This window comes from Crocodylus siamensis, chromosome 13, assembly GCF_052110815.1.
Source record: "Crocodylus siamensis isolate JL-2025a chromosome 13, ASM5211081v1, whole genome shotgun sequence".
NCBI classification, from domain to species: Eukaryota; Metazoa; Chordata; order Crocodylia; family Crocodylidae; genus Crocodylus; species Crocodylus siamensis.
The window spans coordinates 3360620-3385874 of record NC_143407.1 but is presented as its reverse complement, the minus strand read 5'-3'; the positions used below and the strand labels follow the sequence as shown (position 1 = coordinate 3385874).

General features: G+C 48.0%; 1 protein-coding gene across 1 annotated transcript in view; it reads left to right on the top strand.

Moving 5' to 3' along the window:
- Positions 1-24668, top strand: part of LOC149853681 (complement receptor type 1-like) — a 65456-nt gene extending 40788 nt beyond the window's left edge. The window contains exons 46-70 of the mRNA XM_090026323.1: positions 529-625; positions 1013-1098; positions 1728-1910; positions 2765-2950; positions 3755-3940; positions 4343-4525; positions 5942-6038; positions 6426-6511; positions 7140-7322; positions 8177-8362; positions 9167-9352; positions 9755-9937; positions 11354-11450; positions 11838-11923; positions 12553-12735; positions 13590-13775; positions 14579-14764; positions 15194-15376; positions 16887-17111; positions 17943-18119; positions 19396-19575; positions 20516-20545; positions 21350-21425; positions 21682-21766; positions 23100-24668. Coding sequence (XP_089882449.1) covers positions 529-625; positions 1013-1098; positions 1728-1910; positions 2765-2950; positions 3755-3940; positions 4343-4525; positions 5942-6038; positions 6426-6511; positions 7140-7322; positions 8177-8362; positions 9167-9352; positions 9755-9937; positions 11354-11450; positions 11838-11923; positions 12553-12735; positions 13590-13775; positions 14579-14764; positions 15194-15376; positions 16887-17111; positions 17943-18119; positions 19396-19575; positions 20516-20545; positions 21350-21425; positions 21682-21763 — 3533 coding nt within the window. The 3' untranslated portion in view covers positions 21764-21766; positions 23100-24668. The remainder of the gene's footprint in view (positions 1-528; positions 626-1012; positions 1099-1727; positions 1911-2764; positions 2951-3754; positions 3941-4342; positions 4526-5941; positions 6039-6425; positions 6512-7139; positions 7323-8176; positions 8363-9166; positions 9353-9754; positions 9938-11353; positions 11451-11837; positions 11924-12552; positions 12736-13589; positions 13776-14578; positions 14765-15193; positions 15377-16886; positions 17112-17942; positions 18120-19395; positions 19576-20515; positions 20546-21349; positions 21426-21681; positions 21767-23099) is intronic.
- Positions 24669-25255: the final 587 nt, after the last annotated feature.

Below are 25255 nucleotides of genomic sequence, written 5' to 3'. Positions count from 1 at the left end.
CTCCTGAGATGCTCTCAAGTCACATGTCAGCATAATATAAATGGTTCTAATTTCTTGTGTGTGTTTTCTTTCTGGCTAGGTGGCCATGATATCCCTCCGAGGTTAAGCTTTGCTGAGCTAAGGAACAAGTCTAAAACTCAGAATGGCTTTCCCGTTGGGACGACTGTGAAGTACACTTGCCACACACCCAGAAATACCTCTTCCCACCCCCTTACCTACTTTAAGAAAAGTGGATGTGGTCAGAAGTGCTAAAGGTCCAGTGGATAGCTCTGTCACCCCAGTGTCAGTTGTTAGGAAAAGGTCTTCAAGGCACCAGGTTTTGTCTGTGCTGCAGAGAGATATTTTTTTTCTTTCTGTAACTGTCAATACATGGCTTTACTTGTCACATACCTTGGCATTTACTCTGCATTTCAAAGTCTTCTCTTTGTGGGTGGTTTGAACTGTTGCAGATTTTGCAGAGAGATGTGTCACTTAGCATGCTGTGGTGTATCAAGGCAGAAGCCTCATACTAGCCTTCTGCCCTCCCAGGGAAGTCGTGCAGTTATCCAGAAGAACCAGAGAACGGCACTGTTGTCATAACAGATCTCCTGATTGGGTCCACAGTGAACTACAGCTGCGAGGAAGGGTGAGTTTGTGGGTGTGTGAACTGACCGCTTCTCTTTGTTGGGAGCTGTGGGACTTTTAAAGCTGCTTCCTCACCTTTCTCAGCAATTGTACAAAGTTCAGCATCATTTTGACCTGCCAACTGATCGGACAACCCTCACCAGGCTGTGCGGCAAGGCTCCAAGTGAGCAGGGAAAACCTTGGATTCACAGGCTCAAAAAATACCAGTGCATTGGACATCTACAGGATGCCCGACCCACGGCTGGTTGGTTTGGGCTGGCAACAAACTTTGTCCCTTAGACTCATTGGTCCAAAGTCAGGCATGTTGGTGGCCACCTCCCGTGCCTGAGACGTTAGGAGTTAAACTGGATGAGGTGGCTCCAAGTCATAACCCTCCTTCTAACTGTAGGTACAGACTGATTGGGGAGGCTCAGAGGCACTGTGAGATTTCTGACATGGATGTTGCGTGGAGTGGCACAGCGCCCATTTGTGAGCGTAAGTAGGTCACCACTAGTCAGGCTTTTTTTGACAAACTGTTTTTTCTCTGTTAATGCCAGGGAAACTGCACCAGCACTGCAGCTCTGACAGAGCCTCCAGATCTTCCAGGGCCAGGATGCAGTTTCTCTGGCTGTGCTCGCTCTGCTCCAGGAGCTGTCTGATGTGGCTGTGGAAAGCAAAAGATTTTGAAATCTCAGTGTTTCATGGAGTGGGAAAACTGTTTCCCACCCAGTTCTGATCACTCTTTGGGTGTGAGCCTGAGGCCTTGCCTATGGCAGAGGTTTCCTACTCCAGCTGCGCCAGCAACTGGTGTTGGTGCGGATGCCGCTTGCAAACACCTACATCTCTCTGCTTGTGTGGCTCACGCTGGGTCCCCTGGAAGTGATCCAGTCTCTGCTGCTCACAAGAACAGCCTCTTTTCAGCAAGGTGGGAGAGGTGGGCTTGCAGGAGGAACTGTACTGAGTTCCTTGTGCTCTTGAAGACAAACGCAACACAACACACTCGACCTGGACACAGCGGGCAGCCAGGGTGGGGCTGAGGGACCAGAGATGGATAGGGAGCCACCCTTTGCCGAGCAGGCTGCCCCTTGTGCCCCAGCCTATGTTTCACGTGGTTTCATTTGCAGCGGTCATCTGCACAACCCCAGAGATCCCGAATGGAAGGCAACTGGATGGACATGGTGCTAGGTATTTACCTGGGCACAGTGTGAGTTTTGAATGCAATGCTGACTATATCCTGAATGGCAGCCGCGAGATCCAGTGCCAGCAGGATGGCAACTGGGATCCCCCTATCCCAGTCTGCAATCAGGGTAAGCTTGAATCACAGTCAGTGGCCGGTCGGGGTGATGGGTAACGTGCAGCAGGCATGTGCATGGAGGAGAAAATAGAAATTAGCCTGGTTGGAGTCCCAGAATGAGTGACTGATCTGGTATGAGGAAAATGAACAAACCTGTCAGGAAGTCCTTGCCTGTCATTATATGTATTGGTTGGAGGTGGCCCCCTCCCTATGTGCAGCCCCTCTGAAACACAAAGCAGGTGATGTCTTTCCACAGGGCACCCAAGTGCTGGGAACTTTCTGTTATAAATAAGGCAAAAGGAGAAAGTGATTCTGATACAGAAAATGTATTTGAAATTTTCGTGGGAGTCAAGGACAGAGAAGCAGCGTAACAGAGACGTTCTCCCGGGCTGGAGGAGAAATTAAGTGATTGATTATTACCTCTTCTTGCTCTGTGCTGACTAGCTAGTATGATAATTGGTGCGACGTACATTTGCAGACTCGGTGTTTTGCCATGGCTTTTTGGCCAAGTTTGATTAAAATTTTAGGTAAGCTTTTTAACCTTTTTTTCCCCCCAACTGATGAAAAGTCAGCACTGTGGTTGCATCCATGGCATCTATTCCTGTAGCCAAGTGAGATCCTTAAACCAGGCTGCCTTGGGCCCCAGGAGCAGCATAGCCGCAGCCTAGCCAGATTCAGCTGCTGAGACCCTTATTAGGTCGGGTCTTTGAGAACGAGCTAGCAAAGGGCAAGCCAAAGCCGAGGCTGTCAGGTAGGTTAAACGTAAGTCTTGCTTGACGGACCACAGTCGCTCCTGTAAATGCAGCTCAGACGTAGCCTGTGTGTTTGTTTGAATTTAATGGAGCCATTCTCTTTCCCTGCTGTCAGTGCTGCTGTGTCCCCCGCCTCCAGCTGTTGCCAATGGGATGCACAATGCCCAGGCCCTGGAAACCTTCCCCAGTGGGATGTCTGTAAACTACAGCTGTGAGCCTGGCTATTCCCTTCGTGGAGAGGCTTCCATCCATTGCACAGAGTCTGGAAATTGGAGCTTTCCATATCCTCTGTGTGCAGAAGGTACATGCATTTCCTGTTGGCCTTCTCCTTTTGCTTACAGGTGCATTGGCTACAGAGTTTGCATTCCTATGATTTTAAATCAACGGATTGCAAACACTCAGATAAACCTGATAAAGATGCAGAGTTTTGGGCTGGGGAGTGAGCCTCCAGTGAGCGATACGGGGCCACGCTTGCGGCTGGCACAGCTAACTCCATTGGCTGCAGTACATGTTGGTGCTGAAACGGCAATGGGCTATGTCTCAGGAGGCTGTAACAGAGTACAAACTCATTTTAAAAATGAGGTAAAAGTTCTTTGCAGGAAAATGGCTCCATAGACAAACTAAGACATGGGTGTCAGGCTTTGGTAAACCCCTGCTCTTGCTTTTATTCAGTTTGTACCCATAATTTTTTATTAAAGTCCCTGGTACTATTGCCACTCTGGATGAGACTTTCTTGTATGAAGGCCTGTTGCAGTGGCAAATCGGTGATTCTTTGTTCAGCAACGAGACTCGCATCTAAGGGGATTATATCTGTATTGTGCCTGAAAGCCTTAGTAATGGGTTGGCCGCCCCTCGTTGTACAGAATAGATATCTAGAAGAGAATAACAGCCATGTCCCAAAGGGTAGTCAGTCCAGTATGTAAAAAAAGGAACAAAAGGAGGGGCCAACAAATAAATAGAGCAACAGCCCCAGATTGCAATGGCACTTTCCCATTTGGCGGCTGTGTGCATGGGAATGAAGCTAAAGAGGGTCGGGCTCCGTGGGCAGCAGCTCCCCTGTGTCCAGCAGGCATTTTGACATCCACGTGCTCCCCCCGGCTTTCAGCTTCAGTGGCTGGCTGTGGAGCCCCGCGGGCTCAGAACGGAAGGATAAGTGGATTAAAACATGTATATGATCCTGGAGACATTGTGACGGTGGAATGTGAACCCGATTACACCGTGAACGGCACGCGGCAGTCTCGGTGCCAGGGTGACGGTACATGGGACCCTCCCGTCCTTGTCTGTGAAAGGGGTAAGTCGACTTGGGGCTCTGCGGTCCGGGCAGCTGCGACCCCATTGGATGGGCCGTGTCTGTCAGCGGGGAGTGGAGGGGAAAGCTTCCTGGAACCAGTGTTCATCTCTGAAAAGCAAAATGCTCGTGTCCTGTATCGTGACCTCCTGGGGGTTTTGCCTCTCAAAAGGAACCCCAAGGGAGTGAGGTCTGGCCAGCCTTGCTCACCGATTAGCCTGGTGCCCAAATGGAGGGACCTCTGCGGCAGACATAGCAAGGCATGAGATGGTCCCGAAGGTCTGGACTTTGTGTGGTGACTGCAAACTCTGCAATGTGAATGGGACAGAGGGGAATGTTGACCATTAATTTTTTGTGTGGCACGTGACTTTTCTCTTCACTTACGACCTTCTTTGCTTCCTTCAGTGCTGCAATGTCCCCTGCCTCCAAGTATCAGTAATGGGAAGCTCAGCAGCCACGCGTCAGCAGTCTTCACTCCTGGGATGTCTGCAAGTTACAGCTGTGACCCTGGCTATACCGTGACCGGAGAGGCATCTATTTCTTGTACAGAGTCTGGACGGTGGAGCCTCCCCATCCCTCAGTGCAAAGGTGTGTTCCTTATCAGTCGGTTTGCTCAGCTGATACCGGACAACTTGTTCTTGGAGGGTGTTCTGGCAAGTCCACCGGCTCCATGCGTCCCAGCTGTGAATTCAGTCTGTAAAGAATCGGACACTGGTGGTGGTACCCCGAAGTGGTGCAATCTGTTTTTTAAAGTCTCCATAAATGTTTAAGTCATACTTGCAGACAGTTCTTGCAGGTAATTAACTAAAGATGTTAATGTGGGAACTTTCTGTCATTACAAATCCAGTGCTGCCATGGGTAAAAATAGCTACTGAAAAGGTAAAAAACAAAACAACACAGGAAGTTGCACTAAAGTGTGCTGTCCGCTGAAACCCCCCCAGGGGGACGGGCGGGGGGAAAGGCCTTGCTAGGGATGAACTAAAAGATGCACTGTTAAGCAACAGGTTTTCATCAATAACTTCTTTCTGATCCCAGCTCTGCCATCAGCTAGGTGGCCTAGTCAGGTCCTACCCTAACCCACAGGATCAGAGATAAGTATGTCCTGAGCGCAGGCCACTTTGGTATCATTGCATAAATGTTCCTTGTATACAGAAGTTATTATTACGGTGAATCAGATCCATATCCTAAAAGCTTTCGAGTCGCTAACTCCTTTTGATGTCTGTGATGATCAGAGTAAATCATCCCGCAGTTAGCTTGCAGTATTACTGAACAGTAGATGTTTTATCTTCCTGGAAGCAGACAAATCCAAAGCCGGATGTTACAAGTAGAGGGAAAGGCTGTAAGGGCAGGTGTGTGGTTTTCTGTCTGTGTTCATATTTGGGTGTGGGGGTATATATGAGCATCTGCTGCTAGAATATTTTTGAGGCAGACTGGTCCTTTTTCTGTGGCAGTCTATGGTACATACCTCACTCCTGAGATGCTCTCAAGTCACATGTCAGCATAGTAGACATGGTTCTAATTTCGTGTGTGTGTTTTCTTTCTGGGTAGGTGGCCATGGGGTCCCTCCAAGGTTAAGCTTTGCTGAGCTAAGGAACAAGTCTAAAACTCAGAATGGCTTTCCCGTTGGGACGACTGTGAAGTACACTTGCCACACACCCAGAAATACCTCTTCCCACCCCCTTACCTACTTTAAGAAAAGTGGATGTGGTCAGAAGTGCTAAAGGTCCAGTGGATAGCTCTGTCACCCCGGTGTCAGTTGTTAGGAAAAGGTCTTCAAGGCACCAGGTTTTGTCTGTGCTGCAAACAGAGAGATTTTTTTTTCTTTCTGTAACTGTCAATAAATACATGGCTTTACTTGTCACATACCTTGGCATTTTCTCTGCCTTTCAAAGTCTTCTCTTTGTGGGTGGTTTGAACTGTTGCAGATTTTGCAGAGAGAGGTGTCACTTGGCATGCTGTGGTGTATCAAGGCAGAAGCCTCATACTAGCCTTCTGCCCTCCCAGGGAAGTCGTGCAGTTATCCAGAAGAACCAGAGAACGGCACTGTTGTCATAACAGATCTCCTGATTGGGTCCACAGTGAACTACAGCTGCGAGGAAGGGTGAGTTTGTGGGTGTGTGAACTGACCGCTTCTCTTTGTTGGGAGCTGTGGGACTTTTAAAGCTGCTTCCTCACCTTTCTCAGCAATTGTGCAAAGTTCAGCATCATTTTGACCTGCCAACTGATCGGACAACCCTCACCAGGCTGTGCGGCAAGGCTCCAAGTGAGCAGGGAAAACCTTGGATTCACAGGCTCAAAAAATACCAGTGCATTGGACATCTACAGGATGCCCGACCCACGGCTGGTTGGTTTGGGCTGGCAACAAACTTTGTCCCTTAGACTCATTGGTCCAAAGTCAGGCATGTTGGTGGCCACCTCCCGTGCCTGAGACGTTAGGAGTTAAACTGGATGAGGTGGCTCCAAGTCATAACCCTCCTTCTAACTGTAGGTACAGACTGATTGGGGAGGCTCAGAGGCACTGTGAGATTTCTGACATGGATGTTGCGTGGAGTGGCACAGCGCCCATTTGTGAGCGTAAGTAGGTCACCACTAGTCAGGCTTTTTTTGACAAACTGTTTTTTCTCTGTTAATGCCAGGGAAACTGCACCAGCACTGCAGCTCTGACAGAGCCTCCAGATCTTCCAGGGCCAGGATGCAGTTTCTCTGGCTGTGCTCGCTCTGCTCCAGGAGCTGTCTGATGTGGTTGTGGAAAGCAAAAGATTTTGAAATCTCAGTGTTTCATGGAGTGGGAAAACTGTTTCCCACCCAGTTCTGATCACTCTTTGGGTGTGAGCCTGAGGCCTTGCCTATGGCAGAGGTTTCCTACTCCAGCTGCGCCAGCAACTGGTGTTGGTGCGGATGCCGCTTGCAAACACCTACATCTCTCTGCTTGTGTGGCTCACGCTGGGTCCCCTGGAAGTGATCCAGTCTCTGCTGCTCACAAGAACAGCCTCTTTTCAGCAAGGTGGGAGAGGTGGGCTTGCAGGAGGAACTGTACTGAGTTCCTTGTGCTCTTGAAGACAAACGCAACACAACGCACTCGACCTGGACACAGCGGGCAGCCAGGTGGGGCTGAGGGACCAGAGATGGATAGGGAGCCACCCTTTGCCGAGCAGGCTGCCCCTTGTGCCCCAGCCTATGTTTCACGTGGTTTCATTTGCAGCGGTCATCTGCACAACCCCAGAGATCCCGAATGGAAGGCAGCTGGATGGACGTGGTGCTAGGTATTTACCTGGGCACAGTGTGAGTTTTGAATGCAATGCTGACTATGTCCTGAATGGCAGCCGCGAGATCCAGTGCCAGCAGGATGGCAACTGGGATCCCCCTATCCCAGTCTGCAATCAGGGTAAGCTTGAATCACAGTCAGTGGCCGGTCGGGGTGATGGGTAACGTGCAGCAGGCATGTGCATGGAGGAGAAAATAGAAATTAGCCTGGTTGGAGTCCCAGAATGAGTGACTGATCTGGTATGAGGAAAATGAACAAACCTGTCAGGAAGTCCTTGCCTGTCATTATATGTATTGGTTGGAGGTGGCCCCCTCCCTATGTGCAGCCCCTCTGAAACACAAAGCAGGTGATGTCTTTCCACAGGGCACCCAAGTGCTGGGAACTTTCTGTTATAAATAAGGCAAAAGGAGAAAGTGATTCTGATACAGAAAATGTATTTGAAATTTTCGTGGGAGTCAAGGACAGAGAAGCAGCGTAACAGAGACGTTCTCCCGGGCTGGAGGAGAAATTAAGTGATTGATTATTACCTCTTCTTGCTCTGTGCTGACTAGCTAGTATGATAATTGGTGCGACGTACATTTGCAGACTCGGTGTTTTGCCATGGCTTTTTGGCCAAGTTTGATTAAAATTTTAGGTAAGCTTTTTAACCTTTTTTTCCCCCCAACTGATGAAAAGTCAGCACTGTGGTTGCATCCATGGCATCTATTCCTATAGCCAAGTGAGATCCTTAAACCAGGCTGCCTTGGGCCCCAGGAGCAGCATAGCCGCAGCCTAGCCAGATTCAGCTGCTGAGACCCTTATTAGGTCGGGTCTTTGAGAACGAGCTAGCAAAGGGCAAGCCAAAGCCGAGGCTGTCAGGTAGGTTAAACGTAAGTCTTGCTTGACGGACCACAGTCGCTCCTGTAAATGCAGCTCAGACGTAGCCTGTGTGTTTGTTTGAATTTAATGGAGCCATTCTCTTTCCCTGCTGTCAGTGCTGCTGTGTCCCCCGCCTCCAGCTGTTGCCAATGGGATGCACAATGCCCAGGCCCTGGAAACCTTCCCCAGTGGGATGTCTGTAAACTACAGCTGTGAGCCTGGCTATTCCCTTCGTGGAGAGGCTTCCATCCATTGCACAGAGTCTGGAAATTGGAGCTTTCCATATCCTCTGTGTGCAGAAGGTACATGCATTTCCTGTTGGCCTTCTCCTTTTGCTTACAGGTGCATTGGCTACAGAGTTTGCATTCCTATGATTTTAAATCAACGGATTGCAAACACTCAGATAAACCTGATAAAGATGCAGAGTTTTGGGCTGGGGAGTGAGCCTCCAGTGAGCGATACGGGGCCACGCTTGCGGCTGGCACAGCTAACTCCATTGGCTGCAGTACATGTTGGTGCTGAAACGGCAATGGGCTATGTCTCAGGAGGCTGTAACAGAGTACAAACTCATTTTAAAAATGAGGTAAAAGTTCTTTGCAGGAAAATGGCTCCATAGACAAACTAAGACATGGGTGTCAGGCTTTGGTAAACCCCTGCTCTTGCTTTTATTCAGTTTGTACCCATAATTTTTTATTAAAGTCCCTGGTACTATTGCCACTCTGGATGAGACTTTCTTGTATGAAGGCCTGTTGCAGTGGCAAATCGGTGATTCTTTGTTCAGCAACGAGACTCGCATCTAAGGGGATTATATCTGTATTGTGCCTGAAAGCCTTAGTAATGGGTTGGCCGCCCCTCGTTGTACAGAATAGATATCTAGAAGAGAATAACAGCCATGTCCCAAAGGGTAGTCAGTCCAGTATGTAAAAAAAGGAACAAAAGGAGGGGCCAACAAATAAATAGAGCAACAGCCCCAGATTGCAATGGCACTTTCCCATTTGGCGGCTGTGTGCATGGGAATGAAGCTAAAGAGGGTCGGGCTCCGTGGGCAGCAGCTCCCCTGTGTCCAGCAGGCATTTTGACATCCACGTGCTCCCCCCGGCTTTCAGCTTCAGTGGCTGGCTGTGGAGCCCCGCGGGCTCAGAACGGAAGGATAAGTGGATTAAAACATGTATATGATCCTGGAGACATTGTGACGGTGGAATGTGAACCCGATTACACCGTGAACGGCACGCGGCAGTCTCGGTGCCAGGGTGACGGTACATGGGACCCTCCCGTCCTTGTCTGTGAAAGGGGTAAGTCGACTTGGGGCTCTGCGGTCCGGGCAGCTGCGACCCCATTGGATGGGCCGTGTCTGTCAGCGGGGAGTGGAGGGGAAAGCTTCCTGGAACCAGTGTTCATCTCTGAAAAGCAAAATGCTCGTGTCCTGTATCGTGACCTCCTGGGGGTTTTGCCTCTCAAAAGGAACCCCAAGGGAGTGAGGTCTGGCCAGCCTTGCTCACCGATTAGCCTGGTGCCCAAATGGAGGGACCTCTGCGGCAGACATAGCAAGGCATGAGATGGTCCCGAAGGTCTGGACTTTGTGTGGTGACTGCAAACTCTGCAATGTGAATGGGACAGAGGGGAATGTTGACCATTAATTTTTTGTGTGGCACGTGACTTTTCTCTTCACTTACGACCTTCTTTGCTTCCTTCAGTGCTGCAATGTCCCCTGCCTCCAAGTATCAGTAATGGGAAGCTCAGCAGCCACGCGTCAGCAGTCTTCACTCCTGGGATGTCTGCAAGTTACAGCTGTGACCCTGGCTATACCGTGACCGGAGAGGCATCTATTTCTTGTACAGAGTCTGGACGGTGGAGCCTCCCCATCCCTCAGTGCAAAGGTGTGTTCCTTATCAGTCGGTTTGCTCAGCTGATACCGGACAACTTGTTCTTGGAGGGTGTTCTGGCAAGTCCACCGGCTCCATGCGTCCCAGCTGTGAATTCAGTCTGTAAAGAATCGGACACTGGTGGTGGTACCCCGAAGTGGTGCAATCTGTTTTTTAAAGTCTCCATAAATGTTTAAGTCATACTTGCAGACAGTTCTTGCAGGTAATTAACTAAAGATGTTAATGTGGGAACTTTCTGTCATTACAAATCCAGTGCTGCCATGGGTAAAAATAGCTACTGAAAAGGTAAAAAAACAAAACAACACAGGAAGTTGCACTAAAGTGTGCTGTCCGCTGAAACCCCCCCAGGGGGACGGGCGGGGGGAAAGGCCTTGCTAGGGATGAACTAAAAGATGCACTGTTAAGCAACAGGTTTTCATCAATAACTTCTTTCTGATCCCAGCTCTGCCATCAGCTAGGTGGCCTAGTCAGGTCCTACCCTAACCCACAGGATCAGAGATAAGTATGTCCTGAGCGCAGGCCACTTTGGTATCATTGCATAAATGTTCCTTGTATACAGAAGTTATTATTACGGTGAATCAGATCCATATCCTAAAAGCTTTCGAGTCGCTAACTCCTTTTGATGTCTGTGATGATCAGAGTAAATCATCCCGCAGTTAGCTTGCAGTATTACTGAACAGTAGATGTTTTATCTTCCTGGAAGCAGACAAATCCAAAGCCGGATGTTACAAGTAGAGGGAAAGGCTGTAAGGGCAGGTGTGTGGTTTTCTGTCTGTGTTCATATTTGGGTGTGGGGGTATATATGAGCATCTGCTGCTAGAATATTTTTGAGGCAGACTGGTCCTTTTTCTGTGGCAGTCTATGGTACATACCTCACTCCTGAGATGCTCTCAAGTCACATGTCAGCATAGTAGACATGGTTCTAATTTCGTGTGTGTGTTTTCTTTCTGGGTAGGTGGCCATGGGGTCCCTCCAAGGTTAAGCTTTGCTGAGCTAAGGAACAAGTCTAAAACTCAGAATGGCTTTCCCGTTGGGACGACTGTGAAGTACACTTGCCACACACCCAGAAATACCTCTTCCCACCCCCTTACCTACTTTAAGAAAAGTGGATGTGGTCAGAAGTGCTAAAGGTCCAGTGGATAGCTCTGTCACCCCGGTGTCAGTTGTTAGGAAAAGGTCTTCAAGGCACCAGGTTTTGTCTGTGCTGCAAACAGAGAGATTTTTTTTTCTTTCTGTAACTGTCAATAAATACATGGCTTTACTTGTCACATACCTTGGCATTTTCTCTGCCTTTCAAAGTCTTCTCTTTGTGGGTGGTTTGAACTGTTGCAGATTTTGCAGAGAGAGGTGTCACTTGGCATGCTGTGGTGTACAAGGCAGAAGCCTCATACTAGCCTTCTGCCCTCCCAGGGAAGTCGTGCAGTTATCCAGAAGAACCAGAGAACGGCACTGTTGTCATAACAGATCTCCTGATTGGGTCCACAGTGAACTACAGCTGCGAGGAAGGGTGAGTTTGTGGGTGTGTGAACTGACCGCTTCTCTTTGTTGGGAGCTGTGGGACTTTTAAAGCTGCTTCCTCACCTTTCTCAGCAATTGTGCAAAGTTCAGCATCATTTTGACCTGCCAACTGATCGGACAACCCTCACCAGGCTGTGCGGCAAGGCTCCAAGTGAGCAGGGAAAACCTTGGATTCACAGGCTCAAAAAATACCAGTGCATTGGACATCTACAGGATGCCCGACCCACGGCTGGTTGGTTTGGGCTGGCAACAAACTTTGTCCCTTAGACTCATTGGTCCAAAGTCAGGCATGTTGGTGGCCACCTCCCGTGCCTGAGACGTTAGGAGTTAAACTGGATGAGGTGGCTCCAAGTCATAACCCTCCTTCTAACTGTAGGTACAGACTGATTGGGGAGGCTCAGAGGCACTGTGAGATTTCTGACATGGATGTTGCGTGGAGTGGCACAGCGCCCATTTGTGAGCGTAAGTAGGTCACCACTAGTCAGGCTTTTTTTGACAAACTGTTTTTTCTCTGTTAATGCCAGGGAAACTGCACCAGCACTGCAGCTCTGACAGAGCCTCCAGATCTTCCAGGGCCAGGATGCAGTTTCTCTGGCTGTGCTCGCTCTGCTCCAGGAGCTGTCTGATGTGGTTGTGGAAAGCAAAAGATTTTGAAATCTCAGTGTTTCATGGAGTGGGAAAACTGTTTCCCACCCAGTTCTGATCACTCTTTGGGTGTGAGCCTGAGGCCTTGCCTATGGCAGAGGTTTCCTACTCCAGCTGCGCCAGCAACTGGTGTTGGTGCGGATGCCGCTTGCAAACACCTACATCTCTCTGCTTGTGTGGCTCACGCTGGGTCCCCTGGAAGTGATCCAGTCTCTGCTGCTCACAAGAACAGCCTCTTTTCAGCAAGGTGGGAGAGGTGGGCTTGCAGGAGGAACTGTACTGAGTTCCTTGTGCTCTTGAAGACAAACGCAACACAACGCACTCGACCTGGACACAGCGGGCAGCCAGGGTGGGGCTGAGGGACCAGAGATGGATAGGGAGCCACCCTTTGCCGAGCAGGCTGCCCCTTGTGCCCCAGCCTATGTTTCACGTGGTTTCATTTGCAGCGGTCATCTGCACAACCCCAGAGATCCCGAATGGAAGGCAGCTGGATGGACGTGGTGCTAGGTATTTACCTGGGCACAGTGTGAGTTTTGAATGCAATGCTGACTATGTCCTGAATGGCAGCCGCGAGATCCAGTGCCAGCAGGATGGCAACTGGGATCCCCCTATCCCAGTCTGCAATCAGGGTAAGCTTGAATCACAGTCAGTGGCCGGTCGGGGTGATGGGTAACGTGCAGCAGGCATGTGCATGGAGGAGAAAATAGAAATTAGCCTGGTTGGAGTCCCAGAATGAGTGACTGATCTGGTATGAGGAAAATGAACAAACCTGTCAGGAAGTCCTTGCCTGTCATTATATGTATTGGTTGGAGGTGGCCCCCTCCCTATGTGCAGCCCCTCTGAAACACAAAGCAGGTGATGTCTTTCCACAGGGCACCCAAGTGCTGGGAACTTTCTGTTATAAATAAGGCAAAAGGAGAAAGTGATTCTGATACAGAAAATGTATTTGAAATTTTCGTGGGAGTCAAGGACAGAGAAGCAGCGTAACAGAGACGTTCTCCCGGGCTGGAGGAGAAATTAAGTGATTGATTATTACCTCTTCTTGCTCTGTGCTGACTAGCTAGTATGATAATTGGTGCGACGTACATTTGCAGACTCGGTGTTTTGCCATGGCTTTTTGGCCAAGTTTGATTAAAATTTTAGGTAAGCTTTTTAACCTTTTTTTCCCCCCAACTGATGAAAAGTCAGCACTGTGGTTGCATCCATGGCATCTATTCCTATAGCCAAGTGAGATCCTTTAACCAGGCTGCCTTGGGCCCCAGGAGCAGCATAGCCGCAGCCTAGCCAGATTCAGCTGCTGAGACCCTTATTAGGTCGGGTCTTTGAGAACGAGCTAGCAAAGGGCAAGCCAAAGCTGAGGCTGTCAGGTAGGTTAAACGTAAGTCTTGCTTGACGGACCACAGTCGCTCCTGTAAATGCAGCGCAGACGTAGCCTGTGTGTTTGTTTGAATTTAATGGAGCCATTCTCTTTCCCTGCTGTCAGTGCTGCTGTGTCCCCCGCCTCCAGCTGTTGCCAATGGGATGCACAATGCCCAGGCCCTGGAAACCTTCCCCAGTGGGATGTCTGTAAACTACAGCTGTGAGCCTGGCTATTCCCTTCATGGAGAGGCTTCCATCCATTGCACAGAGTCTGGAAATTGGAGCTTTCCATATCCTCTGTGTGCAGAAGGTACATGCATTTCCTGTTGGCCTTCTCCTTTTGCTTACAGGTGCATTGGCTACAGAGTTTGCATTCCTATGATTTTAAATCAACGGATTGCAAACACTCAGATAAACCTGATAAAGATGCAGAGTTTTGGGCTGGGGAGTGAGCCTCCAGTGAGCGATACGGGGCCACACTTGCGGCTGGCACAGCTAACTCCATTGGCTGCAGTACATGCTGGTGCTGAAACGGCGATGGGCTATGTCTCAGGAGGCTGTAACAGAGTACAAACTCATTTTAAAAATGAGGTAAAAGTTCTTTGCAGGAAAATGGCTCCATAGACAAACTAAGACATGGGTGTCAGGCTTTGGTAAACCCCTGCTCTTGCTTTTATTCAGTTTGTACCCATAATTTTTTATTAAAGTCCCTGGTACTATTGCCACTCTGGATGAGACTTTCTTGTATGAAGGCCTGTTGCAGTGGCAAATCGGTGATTCTTTGTTCAGCAACGAGACTCGCATCTAAGGGGATTATATCTGTATTGTGCCTGAAAGCCTAGTAATGGGTTGGCCGCCCCTCGTTGTACAGAATAGATATCTAGAAGAGAATAACAGCCGTGTCCCAAAGGGTAGCCAGTCCAGTATGTAAAAAAAGGAACAAAAGGAGGGGTCAACAAATAAATAGAGCAACAGCCCCAGATTGCAATGGCACTTTCCCATTTGGCGGCTGTGTGCATGGGAATGAAGCTAAAGAGGGTCGGGCTCCGTGGGCAGCAGCTCCCCTGTGTCCAGCAGGCATTTTGACATCCACGTGCTCCCCCCGGCTTTCAGCTTCAGTGGCTGGCTGTGGAGCCCCGCGGGCTCAGAACGGAAGGATAAGTGGATTAAAACATGTATATGATCCTGGAGACATTGTGACGGTGGAATGTGAACCCGATTACACCGTGAACGGCACGCGGCAGTCTCGGTGCCAGGGTGACGGTACATGGGACCCTCCCGTCCTTGTCTGTGAAAGGGGTAAGTCGACCTGGGGCTCTGCGGTCCGGGCAGCTGCGACCCCATTGGATGGGCCGTGTCTGTCAGCGGGGAGTGGAGGGGAAAGCTTCCTGGAACCAGTGTTCATCTCTGAAAAGCAAAATGCTCATGTCCTGTATCGTGACCTCCTGGGGGTTTTGCCTCTCAAAAGGAACCCCAAGGGAGTGAGGTCTGGCCAGCCTTGCTCACAGATTAGCCTGGTGCCCAAATGGAGGGACCAAATGGAGGGACCTATGATTTTAAATCAATGGATTGCAAACACTCAGGTAAAGTTGATAAAGATGCAGAGTTTTGGGCTGGGGAGTGAGCCTTCAGTGGGGCTGAGGGACCAGCGATCAATTGGGAGCCACCCTTTGCCAAGCAGGCTGCCTCTTGTGCCCCAGCCCATGCTTCATGTGGTTTCATTTGCAGCGGTCACCTGCACAACCCCAGAGATCCCGAATGGAAGGAACCTGGATGGACGTGGCCCTGTGTATAGACCTGGAGACAGAGTGAGGGTTGAATGTAATGACATCTTTACACTGAATGGCAGTCAGGAGATCTGGTGCATGGAGAATGGCACCTGGCATCCCCCCATCCCTTACTGCAGTCTTGGTAAGCATGAATTGCAGTTGGGGGCTGGTCATGGCCATGGGGAGTATATGGCAGGGTCATTCACGGAGGGATACGTGAACTTGCTGGGAATCCTGGTTCAGCATTCGGAGGTAAACATGGAAAATACAAACTTCTGCCTGGACTCCCCCCTCTCTCTACTGCAGTAGTCCTTGTGATAGGTGTCCCCTTTCATTCTGCCACCCCTTGATGCTGAGAGCTCTGATTAATGGTCTGTCCCGTGGGTGTCCCAACAATGGTGAATTCCTGTTGGAAGTAGCAAAATACAGATTGAGAATTCATGTTTCTCCAGTAAAGTATTTCAGTTCCTTAAGACTGGATACCTGGGGATAGAAAAAAGTCACAGCATGGAGGGACCTTGCTTCTGGCAAGAGGGAAATCTTAGGAGGGTGAGTGCTGTTATGTGTGTGTGGAGTCAGTGGTGCAAGCATGAGTGACTTGGCACAAAGACCCTGAGCTTTTCTTACTCTTCCTGGTAGATCTGATTATTGGAAGCTTCTTGTTTTTAACTGGTTTACTATTTTCACTGAAAATCCTCCTTCCCCTCTCACCGCAGCATCTCCCACCTCCAGCCATCGCCTTTGGAAAGCACAGTGCCCAGGCCCTGGAAGCCTTCCACACTGTCAGCTGTGACGCTGGCTACTCCCTTCTTGGACAGGCCTCCATCCATTGCACAGGGTCTGGAAGTTCAGACAAACCTGCTAGCATACACAAGTCACAGCTAGGGACTGAACTTTCCAGTAAGAGGCTCACAGGGCCACATGTGCTGCAGTCTGAGGATTGTGCACACACATGCCACTGGTGCATGTGAGGCCTGGTGACTTTCAGGCTGACTTGGTGGTTTATAAAGTGCTGCCAACGTAAAGAAGTACTTAGGACTTCTACTGCTAATGAAGTGTTTGCCATGTCTGTGCATAGGACTGGTACCAATATTTAAGGAGAAGTTTAGTGGTGTGTTGGTGCATATTTGTGTGGGAGGGTTGCGTCAGTACTCCGGCCTAACTTTGGCTTTTATTGGTTTTGTTTGCACTGAGGCATTACAATCTGTTGCTGCTGTTACTGCTTTGATGTTTTCAAATAAGCACCTCTGACACAATGGTCTGGTTCTTCCCCTCATTCTTCTGGTGTTAGAACCATTTTCCATTCGTTTTCCCTACCCCACCCCCCGAATACTTTACACAAACAAACGAGTCTTCCCAGCCTTGGACACAATCCTGCTGCTGAATTAAGGGACCCTTGAGGAGGCCATGACTGCACAATTACATGGCCCTAAATTGGTGAAATTGCTGTTGGGAACACAGGGGAAGCTTGTTCTTTTTCATAGCTGAGGCTCTTGAGCAGGTGTGGTGTTAGGGCAAAATGGGGAAGGTGGGAATGCCTCTGGATATCTGGGAGGACCTGAACTGGATGCAAGGCAAGGTAGGTGAGTAACTTTATCCCTTGCGTGTGAGCATGTCTGCCATTCGGGTGGCAATGACTTTTCCTCTTCTAGATCAGCCCGACGACTCGCTTCCCCCAATGAAGTTCATATTGAAACATCAGTGTCCGTCTCCTCCAACAATCACCAATGGGAAGCACAGTGGCCAGGACCTTGAAGTGTTCACCCCTGGGGTATCTGTAAATTACAGCTGTGAGCCTGGCTTCTCCCTTGCTGGAGAGACCTCTATTCGCTGCACAGCATCCGGAACCTGGAACCAACCTTTCCCTTCCTGCAAAGGTGCATTTCTATTCTTTTTTTGGCTCTAGGTGTATCAGTTGCTAGACACCATTTCACCCCAGGCCATTAGAAAAAGGTGACAGCAGTCCCAGCAGGGGATTAGTTCTCTAGTTAACTGAACATGTTGGGGCTGGATTCATGCTTGGTCTGTGCAATGTCATTTCTTTTAGAGGAGTTCTGCCCTCTTAGACTGGTGGTGAATACAGCTCCTAAAAGATTGGATTGAACCAGAGTGCAAGCCATGCTTGTGTAAACAGTTACAGGCTCTGTAGAAGAAAAAGCCCCAATGGGCCTGTTATTTCCCCCTCCATCCTCTCTGCAGATCTGCCATGGAAAGCATGTGGGCATGGTACCCTTCTCTAAAGGTTTACTTCTGTGGAGGAGCCTTCACAGTGGAAACAGGTTCCCTGCAATTAGTGCTAAGCCACACTGAGGTAGTTGTGCGCACATGAGCAGTTACCCCTTGTCAGCAGTTCCGCTCACTTGATCTCGTACTTTGTACACATTGTGTGCAGGACATGCAGGGTAGTTTAGTTACTTGCTGGCATGCAATAAAGCTTGGACAAAGGCAAGGGTGCACACAGTTCTAGATCAGGAGTTCATGTAGATTTGCGGATGTGCTGTAAATTCATGCCCTCTTTTACTGTGTACTGGCCTCCCCAGACATACACACCCACAGTGAGGTTTTCAGCTGGAAATATGTAGACCTAGATAGATGTGATTTTGCTGCTTTGTGTTTCGACAAGGGACATTTCTATGGATTTGCTAACCAGATTCAGCTTTCCATTAGTGTGTAATGTCAACATTTATTGGGTCTGGGTTTTTTTCCAGGTTGTGCTGCACCTCCAGCCATTGCCAATGGGAACCACAGTAACCAGGACTTGAAAGAATTTGCCTACGGTTCCTCAGTGACTCATAGTTGTGACATGGGATACTTGCTCATTGGAGAAGCAACATCTCAGTGCACATCTTCCGGGACTTGGGTCCCTCCTCTCCCATACTGTAAAGGTGCCAAGTGTACTTATTTGCCCTTCTTGCTCCCTTTCCAGCACTCTAGCAGTAATGTAAGAATAATTTTAAAAACGGACTTGATCTGCCTGCTAGACATTGAAGCTTATGCAGCTACTTGTCTAAAAAAATGCATCTTGCCTCAGGAAAGCATTAAATAGACATTAGATAAAATGGATAGCAGCAGTAGTGGGGAAAAAGACTTCTTCTAATCTAGGGGAGGGTTCTTCTCACTGGGCTAGAGTCGGGATCCATTTTAGTTGCTTTCTTTGAGACCCCCTGGTTTTTGGATGCCTGTTTGTCCAGGACTTCCACACCAAGTGACAATTGCCCCTTTCACTAAGCTGTTGGATAAATGTGAGTGGGTCTTTTTTATCTTAAGGCTAAGGTGTATTGCAAAAGTAGGTGAAATAATGGTTTTCCCGGGACTTGAGAAGGCTGGAATAGGAATAGGATCATACTTAGAGACTTAGATGCCTAAAACCCAGGTCAGCATATCTTAAGATCTGGGTGTAAAGTTGATTGTGTCGTCCAGCTAAGGCCTTTTTCTATAATAAATCACATTACAAAACCGACACATTCATCATGGAAAGACTAAATGCATTTCTGACCCCTCCCCAAACCCCAGTTTTTAGGGGAAAAACATTCTGGCATCACCATTTGATTCAAGACAGTTCTAGTAGTGAACGGGGCTTTGCAAACAACCCGTAGTGAAATGGCAGCTGCTTGCACCAAGGAGAGTGAATCTGCACAACATGGAGCTGGCAAGACTAGGAGTAAACTCTGGCCTTGTAGCTGTTCATGGCTGTATTCCCACTGAACTAAGTGGGGCTTGCTGCTTCAGTCCTGGAAGGGCTTGGCCTGGTTCAGGTCCTTTTTTCAGGACTTCATCTTTATTTCTTCCATTTTATACTAATAGAGTGCAGTAAGCATCCCAGCCCCTGGGCCCACAGTCTTCTGCAGGGGTCTCTCTGTTCCCTTAGGCTGCTTGTCTGAGAGTTGTGCTCTGCTATAGGACTTTAGAGGACCCAGCTTGATGAATCTTCCCTGTTGAAGCAAGGGGCTCCTGGCAACAGTGTGATGCAACCCACCCACCTGCGGTGACTGACAGAGGCCAGGCTTATGCCCTGAATTGCTCTGCTTTTCCCACTGCCAGATAGTACATGACCCTGGGGATAGGGGAGAGATGGCAATACTGTAAAAAGCAATTGTTGTACATGCATCTTGGTTCTCCACCATTTATGAGAAGTACGTACTTAATGATTTCCAATTTCAGAGATCAGATGTGTAGTCCCAGATGTACCAGGTATTGGGAAGGCAATGATGGGAATGACATATCCTATAGGGACTAACCTTACTATGCAATGTGATGATGGTTACATGTTGGAGGGCAGCAGTTTAATTCAGTGCCAAGATGACTTGTCCTGGGATCCTCCTATGCCAGTCTGCAAATCGGGTGAGTGGAGACAAAATGGAAAGATGAGTTCAGTCTCTACCTTTCAGTGAAAGACATGTATAGTATTTGGCCTTTTGTAACCAGAGCAAAAGAGGGAAAAACTGCATGTCTGTTGCTTGGGTTTAGTCTTCAACCTAATGTTGAAACTGAAGTGGAAGGAAGCTGAGATGAGATTTGCCCTAGAGGTGATCTACAATTCACGTCCTGTTGATTCTGGAGTCTTGTCTGAACGCAGGCTTATTTCCCTTGGCTATTAATTTATGTATTTATCAATATTATATATAATCATGAATATTCATTGTGGTTACTATGACAACTGCTTGGGTTAAATTAGTGCATGTTTGTGTGTAGGTGTGGCACAGTTTCTTAAATTGCACAGACACAACTTTGTAGTCCCTCCTTACACTAGAGAAGATACTCTAGGGCTCAGTGGATTTAAGGTGGGTGTTAGAAAAGTAAATGATGGATTTAAGCACCCAACTCCCTTAGGCAGTCCTGAAGACCCCATGTGTAATCCCTGCCTACAACGTATCTCTCCGTGTCAGCATAAGGCAGCCTTCCAAGCAGTAGGGTAGTCCTTGTAGCTCAGCACTGTGTGAATAAAACCCAGACCCAAGCCCTTGCCAGCCTCTGAGCAACTGATATAGCAGGTGTGCAGATGTCAACGTCCTGGCCCAGCCACCTGGAACGGCACCGAGGTTTCTCTTTTGGTTTGTCAATGCTTACTCTCCCTTTCAGAGCTGCAAGGGCTTTTCTGCAGATTACGAGAATGCAGGGAAGATTTCCTGCAAACCTCATGCTGTAGACCTCTCCAATTAAAGCTCCCATGTGACCAAGATAGAGACAATATTTAAGTGTTGCTGAAGGGGGAATGGCAGGGCTGGTGTTTTTTTTTTTATTTTGCAGTTTCTCAAACATGTGTTTTCTTCTCCTTCTCTAGGCTCCTATAGCGCAATCTCAGCTGTCACAGGTAAGCAGCGTATCAAAAGCATTTGAGGCTGTACCCACAGCTGGTGTGAACAGATGTATCTCTATCACTGTGGTGGAGCTAATCCATGTTAGTGTAGCTGAGGGTCTGGCCCGCTGTTCCTTCACTTTCCTTGCAGAGCAGGATCTCTGCTCTGAAACCTTTGCTTGCCTCCAGTATTGCATCTGCACCAAAGGAGTGTTACTTCTGTAATCAGGCAGCCTTAGTTCAGAGCCTCCCTCCTCCCGGTTGTCTAGGCCCCAACAACAGCTGCATGGCCAAATGGGATGTGGCAAAGTCCCCGGGGCCTTGATGCTGGTCACCTCTGTGTTCTGCCATTCTGCTTTGTGACTTCCTTTGCAGTCGTTGGCTCAGTTGTTCAAGTTTGTGGTTTTGATTCATCACAATAGTGTCCCTTCTCTCAGTTCATGTGGCTTGAAGTGCCCTGGGCTCTGAATGGTAGGTTGTACTTCTTGATTTCTTTGTGCCACTATAAAAGCAAGTGCGGTACTGAAGCACCACCAGACAAATTGTTTCGCTGCGAATCAGGCCTTTTGAATTCAGTAACCAGGAATTAGGCCTTTGCATAAAAAAATCCAAGCCTAGTACGGGAGCAACATAAAGTGCTGACAACCTAAGCAATGAGCCAGCGCTCCACTTTACAAATGAAGAGATATACCCTCCAGTGCTCAGATTCATACTTTGTTTCATCAGGGATTTTTGAGGTTACTAATACTGTGCAAAAGCCAATAATTACGTTTCTATGTGCCTTCAACCCATTTCACTGGGCCCTTCTTGTTCATTCAGGCGTCTCGGGAGCAATGCTGCTGGTTCTACTGGTTATGGGCATTGTTTGGAGAGTTGCTTCTAAGAAAAAAGCAGGGTGAGGCTCTCTACAGTTCCATTTTGTTTCCTTGCATGTATGGGTATGAGTGAATTAATTCATGTTGTAGTCCTCTGATGTGATTACTATGAGCATCAGAACAGCATTCCAAACCATAAGCACAAGTATCTGCAATCAGTTGTGGCGGTACCTCATTTTGCTTGCCATCTCTCTTTTTTTTTTAAAAGCAGTGGAATTGCCTGTCCTTGGAAAACTAGCTCAATTTCTTATGTATTCCTTTTTCCTGATTGTTCAGGTACTATCATACCTATGAAAACTATGACTACCCAATCCCCATGACTGACATAACTGATCAGAAGTCTTCATTTGCACCTTAGCAGGTATGGGTTTATTTCAGATCATTTACCTCAATGTAAGAATATTGGAATTGTGGTGGAAACAGTTGAGGGATGCTTTGACCCCAGCTGACTTCTTGCCCCTTGGGCAGGGGGCTGGACCTGATGATCTTGTGAGGTCCCTTCCCGCCCTAATTCCTATGAAGTCTATGGAATCTATGAAGTTTGATTTGCTATAATTTAAGCTCAGTTAGTTGGTGAGTAGGAAATGAGCAGGAAATAACTGCTTTCCTCCTAATCCCCTGGGGAGAAACATGCTTCTGTGTGTCTGAATGCAAATGGTACACAGGTTTTTACCAGGAACACCATCAGCCAGCTTCTGTTCTCCTTCTAAGTACCTAAGTGGACTGAAGCACCCCGTTTTTATCTTCTTCGATCTTGTTTGAGCCTGGGGACAGTGCATGAGTCCTTGCTTTCTGGGCTCTCGCGTTGGGGCTGAGATGATGGTGTGTTATAAAAGCAGCTGGACAGAATCAAGTTGCACTTGAATGAGAGTGAGAAAAAGGCTGTGAAATAACAGTTTCGGTCTCTGCCTGCTTTAATGTGTGTGGCAATGGATGCTCGCTTGCTCTGCTCAGGATGCTGATACAGATGGGGAACGGCATGGTCAGCTATTGGCCTTTATACTTCCTATATGCAGCCCCTCTATTGTGTACCCCTCTGACAGCATATGAATGGATTTTGAATGTTTTTAAACACTGACTGAAAACAAGGAGGCTGGTTTGAGATCATTTCTCTCTGTGAAACGCACAAAACTTCTCCAATATTTACTGGAACCAGTCATTTTTATAATTTCAGTATCATGTTCATGAACTTGGTCAGGAGACTAGAAACACTTATTTTGGCTTTGTTTGTAATGGTGGGTGATCTCTCTGCCTGGTAGCAATCTTCTCCTCCTCCTGCCCAAGCATTTGCTGCTTCTCCACACCAGGCGCATTTGTGGGGAATTTAACTTTTTTTTTTTTTGCTCCAAATGGTTGGGAGTTGCATGGAAATATTTTCTTCCCCTTCTTGGTCAGCGGTTTGTGCTCTTGTTCTGATGTTCCCCATGGGATAGCGGGGGGAGCTTTGCTGTTTGTCATTCAATGCAAGTTGCTGCTGCTACCGCTGCTTCCATGAGTAAAACTACGGCAAGGATGCGATAAAATTCAGCCTTCTCACAGCAGTGACGTAGCTCCTGGGCTGACCTTCCTTGTACACTTCTACTCGATGCCCATGAGCACTTCTTGCCTGCAGACTTTTGCCTAAGCAAGATATGCTGAAGCATCCAGATGCTGGCCCCCCCAGATGAATCTCTGGCTTTCTTTCCTTTTCACAGATCATCTTGCTTTTGCAGAACAGAAGGCAAATGCTGATGATTTTGCTGCCTCAAATTGGAATCAAAAGAACAGCTCCTGAGCTTCCTCCTGAAGCAGTTTCACAGTCAACCTGGCAAGACTTCTTGAGAGCCTGGGAGGTGTAAGGAGCCTTTCCTGTGGAAGTGACTTGTTGCTGCCTTACCCCCAGGCACACTGACCCCCGTGCCTCAGTCTCTTCAGCTTTACTTGCTTTTCTGACACAGGGTACTACAATATGGCCCTTCACTGAGCTACAGCCACTTCTTTTGAATCAATTTCAAGGGTTTTTAAGACCTTTTAAAATTCTTTTACAATGCAAAGTGAATGCCCACAGATGATGCCTCTCTCATGTGGGAGCTTGCTGCATTTCTGTGCATAGAGGTTTACAACCTAAACTCGAATATGAATTGCAGTTAAAAGACCATGGACATCAAGAACTAGGTGCTGCCATGTAACGAGAACAAATGGTCTGATCTTGCAATACTGGATAACATCCGCCTATATTATATGCTCGCTGAAAGCATTTTTGAAGGCTGCACCTACAAACTGTTGCAGCTTGTTTTGCTCTTCCTTGAGAGATTAAGATTGATCAAATTTTCCTCGAGCTAATACTGTGGGCTCCCCTTGGAAAATGTTTTTGAGATCTACTGATGAAAGTGTTTCTCCGGAAGAAAACAGTCTTTACTTTAGATGATTCCTTTCTAAATAGTGTAAATTAAGTGATGCTGTTCTGGAATAACTGACAACTCTGCTTCCAGAGTAACTGATCTGAAATAAAGACTTGTATCCTAGAAGGGCATCCACGTAAGGGAATTGTACTGGTATATCGCTAGCAGGACTCTGATTTTGCTGAAGCTAGGCTTTCCTAGGGACATTTATATTTTTGAATCATAAAACAGAAACCCCAAGCCAGACAGACTATAACCAGAAAGGCTATAGGTTTAAATCTAAGAGTATGGACACCCAAAACACTCAAGCTTGGTTTAAATGCAATTTTAACCTGGAGCGGACTTATGTACAAACCTGTTAAACTGTTTCAAAACTTCCTGGAAAAGTTCAGAAATGCACCTGGAAAGTGAAATTCTCTTTGGAAACACTTTGCTGTGAACCAAGTCAGTGGTGCATACAGTCACAGAAAATGTGGGTTGGAAGGGACCTCAGGCAGTCACATCTAGTCCAGCCCCCTGCTTAAAGCAGGACCAGCCCCAACTACATCATCCCAGCCAAGGTTTTGTCTAACTGGGTCTTAAACACCTCCAAGGATGGAGGGTCCACCGCCTCTCTGGGTAGCTTGTTCCAGTGCTTCATCATCCTGCCAGTGAGAAACATTTTCCTAATATCTAACTTAAACGTCCCTTGCAACTTGAGACCATTGCTCCTTGTTCTGTCAAAAAAGGAGTGGATACAGGGTGTTTCGTGACACAGGTCAGCCAGGTTGGGTGTTAAGTGACTAGAACTCTACAGCTCCCCTCTTCTTTTTTTTCCTTTTGATTTGCACTTTATCCATAAGCTCCCTTGCACTGCTTGTTTAATAAAAGTGATCTTTTTGACACCCAGCTGTGTCCTCATTCCTTCCTTGACTGAAGCTCCTCATCATACCCCCCCAGCCCTGGGGAACCCAAAAGTGTGGGTCCAAGCACTGCCCTCTTATAAGTACCCCAAGTCAGGCAAGCACACTGGAAACTTTGGTCAGGTGTAGACTACTGCACTTGATCGAATTCATACTTAGGAGAGAAGGGAAAGCAGCAAAGTGAAAAGGCCTCAGCTACAGGACTCCTGGGACTCCTAAAATGTGGATGCAATCACCTCTCTACCCCACTCCCACTTGCCCACTGAGATGCATGCAGGGCTGGATGCTCACTCCTACCCCGTGGTGTCAGAGCCACAGCACTTCAACACCTACTAGGTGCCCATTCCACTTGGACCGCCAGGGCACTGACCCATGACAGCTGTGAGCCAGTTCCCAAAAAGGCACACTTGAATGGTTCAGTTCTTATGTCTGTCCAAATCCTGTGCCTAATGCAGCTTGGTGGTCACTGCAGATTTCTTTGGCATCTAACTGTATTTCATACATTTTTATTCTGTTGCTGAGAACTCGCTACTCATTGTTTGTACAATCCTTTCAACATGAAAACTG